Raw genomic sequence first — 12,934 nt, 5'->3', positions numbered from 1 at the left:
AGACAGGAGGGCAGGGAGTAGAGGGTGGGAAGCAAAGGGCAGGAGAGAAGACTTCTTCCAGCATCCACTGCCTGCACCTGCCCTGCTCCCAGGTGGCCTCCCTGGGTGCCCAGCAGTGCAGCCCTGCTCAGCTGCAGCTACCGGGAGGAAGGCGCTGGGATGGCAGGAGGGGCAAAGAGAGAGGCTGGAAGCACTCGAGACAAAGCCAGCGTGGGGCAAGCAGCTCGGGAGAGGTCTTGGTCCGTTGCGGGTGGGTCAGGCTGGAGGTCATCATGCCCTGGAGGCTCAGCAGCCCGCGGGTGGCAGGGGCTGCCCAGCAGGCTGGTGCCCAGGGGTGATCAGCACTGGTGGGAGCAGGCTGTGCCACAGGGCTCCAGGCACACGGTCTCGCAGGAGTCCACGCACTTGGTGGTGCAGACCTCCACGGACTGGGTGGGGCAGGGCTCCACGCACTTGGTGGTGCAGCACTGGGTGGGGCAGGGCTCCACGCAGACGTCGACGCACTTGGGAGGGCAGACGTCCACGCACTGGGTGCTGCACTGGGGGGCGCAGGGCGTGGGGCAGACCTCCACGCACTGGGTGCTGCACTGGGGGGCGCAGGGCGTGGGGCAGACCTCCACGCACTGGGTGCTGCACTGGGGGGCGCAGGGTGCAGGGCAGACCTCCACGCACTGGGTGCTGCACTGGGGGGCGCAGGGCTCGGCGCTCTTGCAGCACTTCTGCAGGCAGATGGGGGGGGGCAGGCAGGGCTGCTTGCACTGCTCGAAGTAGGACATGGTCCGGAGGTGCTGCGCAGGCTGAGGAGCAAGAGGCAGAGAGACCAAGTCAGGGCTTGGGCCAGGACTCGCCTGCGGGGCTCAGTTCTGCACTCAGGGCTGCAGCTGAGGCTCCCCAGGTTGTCCCTTCCCCTCCTGGGAGGGGGACAGGAGCCACCCCCCGCACCCCCACCCCCCCGCCCCGGGCTGCATCCAGCTGCACGCAGCTGAGCTTGGCAGAGTCGCAGGATGAAGCAGGTTGGAAGAGACCTCCAGAGCCACCGAGTCCAACCTGCCCCAGCACCCTCCTGCCAGCACCCTTGGCACTAAGAGCCTCATGCAGCCTCCTCTATGACACCTCCTGGGGTGGGCACTGCACCTCCTGCCTGGGCAGCTCACTCAGTGCCAACCTCTCCTGCTGCAGGGAGCACAAACACAGAACCAGGCAGGGCTGGAAGGGACCCCAGGGAGCATCCAGTGCCAACCCCTGCCATGGGCAGGGGCAGCTCACACCAGAGCAGGCTGCCCACAGCCTCACCCAGCCTGGCCTGAAACCCCTCCAGGGGTGAGGCTTCCACCACCTCCCTGGGCAGCTCCTGCCAGGCTCTCAGCAGCCTCCTGCTGAAGAACCTCTTCTGTGCTGCTGTGCCCAGTGAAAGCTGCAGGAGAGCCAGGGCCAAGCTCTCCCTTCTGCAGCTCCTCACTCAGGCACCCCATGGAGCACAGCAACCCTTGGGTGCAGGTGGAGCTGCTGATGCCCAAGGACCACCAGTTCAGCTACTGCTGTGTGCACCCTGCCCACAGCTGGGTGCACCCTGCCCGAGGAGGAGGAGTGGCCCAGAGCTTGCAGCTGCTTTTCCCTGCCCCTTTCCTCCTCCTGGCTGCTGTCTCCTGCAGCTCTGCCCCCAGGGGCTCTGCAGCATTCTCCAGGCCTCCTCCCACCCAACCCTGCTGAAGTCCCAAGACCTGCACCGCAGCCTCGGCTCGGTGCTCTGATGTGCAGACTTAATGAGGCAGGAGGAGGCCTGAGAGACCACCACAGCTGCTGGAGAGCCAGGAGGGCATTTGCCAGCTGCTGGTGGGAAAGCAAACCCCAGGTAAGAGCTGAGCACTCCCCCAGCTCCAGGGGGTGCAGCCCCTGGAGTGCCCCTGGCATGGCAGCACCAAAAGTCCTCCTGTGCCCAGCCTGGAGTCCTCCTGTGCCCAGCCTGGAGTCCTCCTATGCCCAGCTTGGAGTCCTCCTGTGCCCAGCGTCCAATCCTCTCGAGCAGAAGGACCAAGAGCCACACCCAAGGGACTTACCAGGCCACCAGAGCACAGGGAGCAAGGAGAGGTGCAGAGGCACTGAGGTGAGCCCCAAGATGCCAACCTTTATATGGGGCTGGCTCAGCGTCACCGCCGGAAACCAGGCAGCCCAGGGGGTGGCCTCTGACCACTAACTGCCCCAGCAGCTCCACCCCCACATGCTTCCCATTCCTGGTGACATCCTGAGTTTTCGGTGGGAAGCCTCCATGTGATGCTGAGCAAGTCCTGGTCCAGCCCTGCCCCCCCGGGCGCTGCGGGAGGCTGCCAGCGGCAGCGGCAGGGAACCGCCTGCAGGAGCTGCGGTAATTGCTCCTCAGGGGCAGGGCTGAGGGGGCTGGGACTGGCTCCCCCCTCCTGGGCTGCCAGAAACGTCTGAGTGAGAGCTCTGGGATCTGCCAGGCCTGTGGGAATGGGAGGCTCTCATTAGAGAGGGTGGAACAAAAGTGAGCTGCTCTGCCATGAGAAATTCCAGCTCCCAGTTCTCAGGGAAATTCCCTGCCCTGGATGGGCTCCAGGACAGGAACTGTCCCCTGGGAGTGGGCACTGGTGAGGATGCAGCCCTGGATGGGCTCCAGGACAGGGACTGTCCCCTGGGAATGGGCACTGGTGAGGATGCAGCCCTGGATGGGCTCCAGGACAGGGACTGTCCCCTGGGAATGGGCACTGGTGAGGATGCACCTTGAGTCCTGGGGCCAGGTTTGGGTCCCACACTCCCAGAAGGACACTGAGGAGCTGGAGCAGGGCCAGAGAAGGGCAAGGAAAGTGGGGAAGGGTCTGGAGAAGAGAGCTGGGGAGGAGCAGGTGAGGGAGCTGGGGAAGGCTGAGGGGAGGCCTCATTGCTCTCGACAAGGAGGCTGGAGCCAGTGGGCTCCTTCTGCCAGGAGCAAGGGTCAGGACAAGAGGAGATGTCCTCAGCTTGCACCTGGGGAGGTTCAGGTTGGGCTTGAGAAGAAATTTCAGCCTGGAGGTGAGGAGGAAGTTTGCAGCATGGGAGGGAGAGGCTGGGAGGGGTTGCCTGGGAGGTGGTTGAGGCTCCAGCCCTGGAGGGGTTTCAGGCCAGGCTGGAGAGGCTGTGGGCAGCCTGCCCTAGGGCAGAGAGTCCCTGCCCATGGCAGGGGGGTTGGCACTGGCTGATCCTTGTGGTCCCTTCCAGCCCTGGCTGGTTCTATGAGCCCAACCTTGGTGGAGTGAGAGAATGGTTGGGCTGGAGGAGCTTGAAGGTCCTGGGGGCCTCTCCAAGCCACTCAGGGCAGCCTCTCTGAAGGCATTTTGCAAGGGGCTTCAGCTCCAGTGGGATTCAGGCCCAGAAATCCTCCTGAGCTCCTGGGAGCCTTCTGCTGGGCTCTGCAGCACAGGAGCTGAGCTGCTCCAGCCACTGGGGGGGAGGATGTGGCCAGCAGCCTGCTGTGAGCTGAGCAAATTCCCCTCTGAGATCACCCCCAGAGGTGCTGAGCAGACAAAGAAGACCTCAGCACCCCCTGAGCAGGAGCAGCTCGTCCTGGTGACAGCAGGGAGCAGGAATCCCTCTGGAGAGTGGCATCAGCCCTGGGCCCCTTCCTGCCCTGAGCTCCTCACGTGAGCACCAGCAGGGCTTTGGCATCCTCCTGGCATCCTCCTGGCATCCTCCCAGCAGCACCTTTTGGTTTCCTCACTCTTTCCATTCCTCTGCCTTCACTGTCAGGCAGCAGCTGAGTACTGCAAAGCTCCACAGGAGCCTGCAGTGTGAGTGCAGCCCAGAGCCAGCCCTGTGCTGGGCTGCAGCCAGAGCAGTGGGCACAGGGCAAGGGAGGGGACTCTGCCCCTTGGCTCTGCCCTCCTCACACCCCACCTGCAGCCCTGGGGGCAGTTCTGCAGCCCCCAGCACAAGCAGGACATGGAAGTGTTGGAGCCAGTGCAGAGGAGGCAACCAAGATGCTGAGAGGGCTGCAGCAGCTCTGCCCTGAGGCCAGGCTGAGAGAGTTGGGGCTGTGCAGCCTGGAGAGAAGGCTTGGAGGGGACCTTGGAGTGGCCTGGCAGGATCTGCAGGGGGCTGCAGGAGGGCTGGGGAGGGGCTGGGGGGACCTTCAGAGCTCCTCCAGCCCAACCCTGCTGCAGCCAGCAGGGACATCCCCAACCAGGGCAGGCTGCTCGCAGCCCCTGACAACCTCCCCTGGGCATCTCCCACCTCTCTCTGAAGAATTCCTTCCCTAAACCTTCTCCTGGAGCTGACCCTGCTGAGTGATGCTGAGCAAGAAACTCTCCTGCAGTATCCTTAGATCCCTTCCCAGCAGGACCCTGCACCACTTCCCCTGCTGAGCAGCTTCTGCTCAGCTTTGCAGAGCTCTCCCAGCTCTAACAGCAAAGCCAAGAGCTGCTCCCACAGCTCCCTTCCTGCAGGGGGCTGTTGCCTAACCCTCGTTAGCTTAATTAGCAGGGGCTGGGAATGGCTTTGGTGAGAACCAAACCTGTCAGGAGGCCTCAGCTCTGACCTGTGGGTTGGTGGCCTCAGTTGGCAGCTCCCTGAGGAGCTCCACTGCACTCATGAGCCATGTGGCCACTCGGCCCAGCACATGGACTTCAGTGAGTCAGGAGCCCACAGCAACCTCCTCTGGTGGCCATCAGCAGCCTCTGGTGGCCATCAGCAGCCTCTCGTGGCCATCAGCAGCCTCTCGTTGCCATCATCATCCTCTGGTGACCATCATCAGCTTCTCAAGGTCATCATCATCATCCTCTGATGACCATCATCAGCCTCTTGTGGCCATCATCATCCTCTGATGACAATCACCAGCTTCTCATGGTCATCATCACCCTCTGGTGACCATCATCATCTTCTCATGGTCATCATCATCCTCTGGTGGCCATCATCATCCTCTGATGACCATCACCAGCTTCTCATGGTCATCATCAGCCTCTGGTGGGCATCATCAGCACCCCCATCACAGCCCCAGGGGAGGTGTGAGGCTGTGGTCCAGCACCTAGGGAAGCTTCCAGGTGCTGCAGCCTGCTGGTCCCTTCCCTCCAGGGCTGCAGGGCTGAGATGCCAGCAGGGCAGCCTGGCAGGGCACAGGCAGGGCACAGGCAGGCTCACATGGGGCAGCCAATGGCTGCTCTGGGGCTGTGCCCTGGGGGCTGGGGGCTCAGGCTGCTAGAGCCTGGGACCAAGAGGAGCCCAAATGGACTCATTCCCTCTTTTCCTGTTGACTCAGGAAGGGCTTGGGAATGACAAAGGAGCTTCTGAATGCAGCCACAGCTGGAGGGGAGGAAGCAGCTGTGGGCAGGAAGAGGACCTCAGAGGGTTCCTCTGTTGCCTCTTGCAGTGATTTGCTTTGGTTTCCTCAAGGTTCTGGAGCAGGAATGGAGCAGGAAGGAGCAGGAATGGAGCAGGAAGGAGCAGGAATGGAGCAGGAATGGAGCAGGAAGGAGCAGGAATGGAGCAGGAATGGAGTGGAAATGGAGCAGGAAGGAGCAGGAATGGAGTGGAAATGGAGCAGGAATGGAGCAGGAATGGAGCAGGAATGGAGCAGGAAGGAGCAGGAATGGAGCAGGAAGGGAGCAGGAATGGAGCAGGAATGGAGCAGGAATGGAGCAGGAATGGAGCAGGAAGGGAGCAGGAAGGGAGCAGGAATGGAGCAGGAAGGAGCAGGAATGGAGCAGGAAGGAGCAGGAATGGAGCAGGAATGGAGCAGGAATGGAGCAGGAATGGAGCAGGAAGGAGCGGGAATGGAGCAGGAATGGAGCAGGAATGGAGCAGGAAGGAGCAGGAATGGAGCAGGAATGGAGCAGGAATGGAGCAGGAAGGAGCAGGAATGGAGCAGGAATGGAGCAGGAATGGAGCAGGAATGGAGCAGGAATGGAGCAGGAAGGGAGCAGGAATGGAGCAGGAAGGAGCAGGAATGGAGCAGGAATGGAGCAGGAATGGAGCAGGAATGGAGCAGGAATGGAGCAGGAAGGGAGCAGGAAGGGAGCAGGAATGGAGCAGGAAGGAGCAGGAATGGAGCAGGAAGGAGCAGGAATGGAGCAGGAATGGAGCAGGAATGGAGCAGGAATGGAGCAGGAATGGAGCAGGAAGGAGCGGGAATGGAGCAGGAATGGAGCAGGAATGGAGCAGGAAGAAGCAGGAATGGAGCAGGAATGGAGCCTTCCCTGGGGTTTTACACAGAGAGGTTTGGGGGGGGGAAGGAGCCTTGAAGCTCCTCCAGCTCCAGCCCCCTCCATGTCCAGGGCCACCTCCCCCAGCACCGCTTGCTCAGGGCCTCATCCAAGCTGGTCTTGACCATCTCCAGGCTGGGGGCAGCCACAACCTCCCTGGGAGACCCTGGGGTGTCCCCAGCCTCCCTGGCAAGGATTTCTCCCTCATCTCCAGTCTCCTTCTGCCCCAGCCTGGGCTAGTGGGAGGTGTCCTTGCCCATGGCAGGGGCTTGGAGCTGGATGAGCTTTGAGGTCCTTCCCAGCCCAGAGCATTCCATGGATCTCTGGATTGTGCTGCTCCCTCCTGGGTGAGCAATCCTCAGACCAGCTTGGTGGCAAGGGAAGCTCTGGGACCCTGTGAGCAGATGCCACGGAGGGGCACCCAGACTGTCCAGGGCACCTTCCTGGCACCACCAGCAGACCTGAGGGAGCCCACACAGACCAGCCCTGGTGGTGGGAGCTGCCCAGATGCCACCAGAGGTGAGCAAACCACAAGAGGCTGAGCCAGAGGTGGCCAAAGCCACGAGGCAGACTCGCAGACCTGCTCCTCTTCCTCTGGCCAGGGCTTGGCTTCCACATGGCTCTCAGTGGAGCATCCCACCCCTGTCTGTGGGGTGAGGCTGCAGCTGGCCCTCAGCCCCTCCAGCTCTGCAGCAGCAGGTCCCAGAGGGTTGAGCTTTCCAGGTCATTCCACAGCTTCTCCTGACTCAGAGCCTGCACTGGGCTGGGAGCAGCTGAGCCCCAGGTCTCCTTGGACCTTCCAGCAGCTGCTGCCCCTCCCCAGGCCTGGCTTGGAGGAAGAAATGAAAGCGCCTGGGGGAGCACAGCAGAGAAGGAACCACCCGGGGAGGGCTGCAGGCAAGGCCTTTTTGTCAGCTTTATTGCTTCGTACAAGAGGAGGTGGCAGGGGAGGGCAGGTGCAGAAGCTTCTCATCCACAGCGGTGCAGGGAAGAGTTCCAGGACCTCTCTCCCAGGACGCAGCCCTGGGGGCACGAAGTTGCTAAGTTACATGGCAGGAGGAAAGATTCTCTTGGGGTGGGGGCAGCAGAAATGGCAAAGAGCATCGAGGAGCAGCCAGGAGAGGAGCTGGGGGGGCAGGAGGGGCCCCGGGAAAGAAGAGATGAGAGGAAGACCTTGGGAGGCTCAGGGATCTGCAAGCCACTCCCAATGCCTCTGCTTTGGAGACTCCCCAGGTGCTGGCAGTGCAGGGTGGGGGTCCCAGGGCAGGAGGCCCCCAGGTGAAGCCCTTCAGCGAGCCACAGACTTGCGGCAGCAAACATCTGCACACCTGATGGAGCAGCGCTGGGAGCAGGCAGGGGCACAGGCAGGGGCACAGGCAGGGCTGGCCTGGGTCACACAGCTGGTGGGGCAGGACTGCACACACTTGGTCACAGCCTGGACCCCTCCACAGCAGGGATCCACACAGCTGGTGCTGCACTGGGTCACCCCCTGGCAGCAGGGATCCACACAGCTGGTGCTGCACTGGGTCACCCCCTGGCAGCAGGGATCCACACAGCTGGTACTGCACTGGGTCACCCCCTGGCAGCAGGGATCCACACAGCTGGTGCTGCACTGGGTCACCTCCTGGCAGCAGGGATCCACACAGCTGGTACTGCACTGGGTCACTTCTTTGCAGCAGGGATCCACACAGCTGGTGCTGCACTGGGTCACTTCTTTGCAGCAGGGATCCACACAGCTGGTGCTGCACTGGGTCACCTCCTGGCAGCAGGGATCCACACACTTGGTAGCACATCTGGGCAGCTGCCCACAGCAGGTGGCACACTTGGGCACCCCGCAGCAGGGAACCACATACATGGTGGCACACTTGGGCACTCCGCAGCAGGGATCTATGTACCTGATCACTTGAGGACAGCAGAGACCTACACAGCCAGGGAGGCATCTTGGCACTCTGCCACAGCAGCAGGGATCCACACAGCTGGTGCTGCACTTGGTCACCTGGCAGCAAGGATCCACAGAGGTAGTGGTGCACTTGGTCACCTCCTGGCAGCAGGGATCCACACACTTAGTGGTGCACTTGGTCACCTCCTGGCAGCAGGGATCCACACACTTGGTGGTGCTGCACTGGATCACTTCCTTGCAGCAGGGATCCACACACCTGGTGGTGCACTTGGTCACCTCCTGGCAGCAGGGATCCACACACTTGGTGGTAGTGCACTTGGTCACCTCCTTGCAGCAGGGATCCACACACTTGGTGGTGGTGCACTGGATCACCTCCTTGCAGCAGGGATCCACACACCTGGTGGTGCACTTGGTCACCTCCTGGCAGCAGGGATCCACACACCTGGTGGTGCACTTGGTCACCTCCTGGCAGCAGGGATCCACACACTTGGTGCTGCACTTGGTCACCTCCTGGCAGCAGGGATCTACACACCTGGTGGTGCACTTGGTCACCTCCTGGCAGCAGGGATCCACACACTTAGTGGTGCACTTGGTCACCTCCTGGCAGCAGGGATCTACACACCTGGTGGTGCACTTGGTCACCTCCTGGCAGCAGGGATCCACACACCTGGTGGTGCACTTGGTCACCTCCTGGCAGCAGGGATCCACACACCTGGTGGTGCACTTGGTCACCTCCTGGCAGCAGGGATCCACACACTTGGTGGTGCACTTGGTCACCTCCTGGCAGCAGGGATCTACACACCTGGTGGTGCACTTGGTCACCTCCTGGCAGCAGGGATCCACACACTTAGTGGTGCACTTGGTCACCTCCTGGCAGCAGGGATCTACACACCTGGTGGTGCACTTGGTCACCTCCTGGCAGCAGGGATCCACACACCTGGTGGTGCACTTGGTCACCTCCTGGCAGCAGGGATCCACACACCTGGTGGTGCACTTGGTCACCTCCTGGCAGCAGGGATCTACACACCTGGTGGTGCACTTGATCACTTCTCTACAGCAAGGATCCACACACTTGGTGGTGCACTTGGTAACCTGTCTACAGCAGGGATCCACACACCTGGTGGTGCACTTGGTGACACCTCCACAGGGATCCACACACTTGGTCACTTTCTTGCAGCAGGACTTCCCACCCTTGGTGGGGTACTTGGCCACCTCACGACAGCAGAGATCCATGCACCTGGTGCTGCACTTGGTCGATTGCTTGCAGCAGGGATCCACACACCTGGTGGTGCATTTGGTCACCTGGCAGCAGGGATCTACACAAGTAGTGGTGCACTTGGTCACTTGCTTGTAGCAAGGGTCTACACACTTGGTGCTGTACTTGGTCACCTCCTGGCAGCAGGGATCCACACAGCTGGTGCTGCACTTGGTCACTTGCTTGTAGCAAGGGTCTACACACTTGGTGCTGTACTTGGTCACCTCTTTGCAGCAGGGATCTACACAAGTAGTGGTGCACTTGGTCACTTGCTTGTAGCAAGGGTCTACACACTTGGTGGTGCACTTGGTCACCTCCTGGCAGCAGGGATCCACACACTTGGTGCTGCACTTGGTCACCTCCTGGCAGCAGGGATCCACACACTTGGTGCTGCACTTGGTCACCTCTTTGCAGCAGGGATCTACACAAGTAGTGGTGCACTGGGTCACTTGCTTGCAGCAGGGATCCACACAGCTGGTGCTGCACTTGGTCACCTCCTGGCAGCAGGGATCCACACACTTGGTGCTGCACTTGGTCATCTCCTGGCAGCAGGGATCCACACAGCTGGTTCTGCACTGGGTCACTTCTTTGCAGCAGGGATCCACACAGCTGGTGCTGCACTGGGTCACCTCCTGGCAGCAGGGATCCACACACTTGCTCACCTCTTTACTGCAGGGATCCACGCACTTGCTCACCTCTTGGCCGCAGGGCTCCTGGCAGGTGGCAGTGCCCTTGGTGCCCTGCCCGGAGCAGGTCTCCTGGCAGCTGCTGCAGCATTCGGTGACCTGGCAGCAGCAGGGATCTGCGCACCTGGGGGCGCAGCTCTGAGCGGCGCAGGAGCCCAGCCCGAGGCCGCAGGGGTCCAGGCAGCCAGCAGCCTGCCTCACCCCGAGGGTGCCCAGGTTGACGTAGGTGGTGGTGCCCTGAGGGATGCCAGGGCAGCGGCAGGGATCCAGGCAGGGACTGAGGCTCTGCAGCCGGCGCAGGGCGGCGCAGGGCTCCGGGCGCGGCCTCACCGGGAAGCTGCGGACCAGCAGCGTGGGAGGGGGGATGCAGAGCTGCCGGAGCTGGAAGCCATTCTGGTGGCACATCGCGGGGGGGGAAGGGTCCTGTCTGAAAGCAAGGAAAGGGACAGAGACCCTCAGGAGGTTGCGTCCTGCCCTCGACCCTGCCTTTCCCGCTGGAATAGTGGCCAGCATCCCGGGAGGAGAGCCCAGGCTGCAGCGCAGGGCACCGAGCCCAGCCCAGAGCCTCCCAGACACGGAGTCAGGAGATGCCCCCCGAAGACACCAACCGGCGGGGCCCAGGTGCCATGGCCACGGCTTCCCTCAGCACCGCCGGGGCTGGCGGCTCCACCACCTCCCGGACAGCCTGTGCCAGTCCCTGGCCTCCTCCTGGAGGGCAGGAGTGGAGGCTTCGTGCTGGAAGACCTCCCCGGGGACAGGTCCTGCCGCTCCCAGTGCTGCTGCTTCCCCACCGGCCCCGCAGAGCTCCTCTGCCTCTTCCCACCCAGGCTTCCTCCCAGGCACAGCTCGCCCTGGCAGCCTGCGAGTCTCCACTTCTTATCTCCCCTCCCAGCTCTCCCCTTTGAAGTCCTTCCCCTGCCCTTTGATCTCTCTCAAACCCAATAATTCCCTGCTGGGAGCAGGGCAGTGAGGTCCTGCTGGGCAGGGAGGAGAGCTCAGGGCACCTCCAGCCGCGCTGAGACCATCCCGATGGATGCAGCTGCACAGCACTCAGCACCCACAGCCTGGCAGGGGCTGGGGCAGAGCCCTGCCAGGAGCCATGCCCAGACCCCAGCAAGCAGAAGGCCTCCTGAAAGCTTCTACCTTGCTCCTCCAAACCAACCCCAGCCACGACAATGCCTCCCAGGAGGGACTTACCCAGCTCAGCACCAGCAACTAGAAAGGAAACCAAAATGGCTTGGAGAAGACACCAAGAAGAAGCCTTTTATAGGCCTGCAGTGGCCCTGGCAGGAAGTGAGACACCTCAGGGGTATGGAAATACAACTTTTTAATAATCCAGCCCTGCTGCAGCTCCTCTGCTCCAATTAGCTGCTAAATGCTCCTTCTGCAGGGAGCTGCCTGCTGAGCTGGGCACCGCCGGAGCCCTGACCGCTGCCAGCTGCCATTCCTCAGCCCTGTGCCTCCCAGGGGGGATGAGGAACCAGGAACTGATGAGCCAGCCTGGAAACAATCCCCCCCCCGGGATTAGACTTCCTGTTCCCATCACTTCCTTTGGGCTCCTGCCCCTTGGCTCTGCTCAGCTGAGACCTCACCTCCACTCCTGCTGTCCCCCAGCGTAAGGAGGACACAGAGCTGCTGGAGGGAGGCCAGAGGAGGCCACAAAGATGACCCAAGGGCTGGGAAATCCCTCTGAGCTCATCTGGGCCAAGCTTCACCCCAGCCCCACCACGGCCATCCAACCACGTCCCACACTTCTCCAGCACCTCCAGCCATGCCCTTGCAGCTGCTGCCTCTCAGCCTCTCTCTGGGCACCTCTGAGCTGAGCCTCACCACGAAGAGCTTTTGATAGCTGGAAGAGGCCTCAGGAGCTCCTCAAAGTCTTTTCCTCTCCAGAAGGAGCAGATCCTTCAGCCTCTTTCTACCAACCATCTCAGGGCCCTTGGACTGCCCTGGTGGTCTCCACTGGCCTCACTCCAGCTTGCTGGGGACTGTCTCGTGCCGTGGGCTCCAAACTGGGCTTGGTGTCCATAGAACCAGTCAGGGCTGGAAGGGACCACAAAGATGGTGCAGTGGTCCCTTCCCACCCTTCCCTCACACCAGCTCAGGCTGCCCACAGCCTCATCCAGCCTGCCCTTGAACACCTCCAGGGATTAGGCTTCCACCACCTCCCTGGCAACCTGTGCCAGGCTCTCACCACCCCCGTGGTGTGGCCTCTACCCCCCAGGTGTGGTCTCTTACGTGGCAGGCAGAGGGGAGCACTGACCCAGCCCCCTCTAGCTGCTGGTGCAGGCTGCAGAGGGCACCCTGGCAGCTGCCCACTCTGACAGGCAGCTTCACAGCCTCCCTGCTCCCCAGCCAAGGGCAGTATGCAGCAGGTGGTCCCTGAGGTCCCTCCCAGCCTAAGCCACTCCACAACTGTGGCAGTCAGGAGAAGGCTCCGCAGCCTGCCCAGATCCTCAGTGCCATTGAGGATCCTTCCAGGACTCCTCCTGTCGTGGCCCAGCTCTGCTGCAGGGGCAGGAACCATCTGTGCTTGGTGCCATGCCCACAGTGTCCATGGCAGCGACCCATTGCTGCCTGCACTTTGCACAGGAGGCCAAGCCAAGGGTGAGACTCCAGCAGTGACTCTGCGTGGAGGAGCCACTTCTCCCCTGCCCCAGCTGTGGGCCAAGTGGAGATGTCCTTGAGTGGAGCTGCCTCAGCAGCAGGAGGAAGGCAGAGCCTACCAGCCTGGGGGACATCAAAGCCTCAAAGCTTCTCCTCTGCTCCCTCCAAAGTGGCCTTCAGTCACTTGGTGACACCAGGATGGAGCCAGAATGGTTTGCACAGGGAGAGAAGATGAGGTCTGTGCTGCCTGCTTGCTCTGCTGCCCCTGCAGTGGACATCTGCTGGGTCCAGCCTGGTG

The 12,934-nt window shown here is 61.9% G+C and overlaps 1 protein-coding gene across 1 annotated transcript; it reads right to left on the bottom strand.

The window, feature by feature from the left end:
• Nucleotides 1–338: 338 nt before the first annotated feature.
• Nucleotides 339–10,434, bottom strand: LOC135192639 (keratin-associated protein 16-1-like). Its single transcript, XM_064175909.1, has 5 exons — nt 10,219–10,434; nt 9,638–10,029; nt 8,185–9,205; nt 7,576–7,947; nt 339–707 (listed from the first exon to the last, which is right to left on the bottom strand). Exons 1-5 carry the CDS (start codon nt 10,432–10,434, stop codon nt 339–341), a joined length of 2,370 nt encoding a protein of 789 aa, XP_064031979.1.
• Nucleotides 10,435–12,934: the final 2,500 nt, after the last annotated feature.

This window comes from Pogoniulus pusillus, chromosome 43, assembly GCF_015220805.1.
Source record: "Pogoniulus pusillus isolate bPogPus1 chromosome 43, bPogPus1.pri, whole genome shotgun sequence".
NCBI lineage: Eukaryota > Metazoa > Chordata > Aves > Piciformes > Lybiidae > Pogoniulus > Pogoniulus pusillus.
This window is presented reverse-complemented; position numbering and strand designations above follow the sequence as displayed.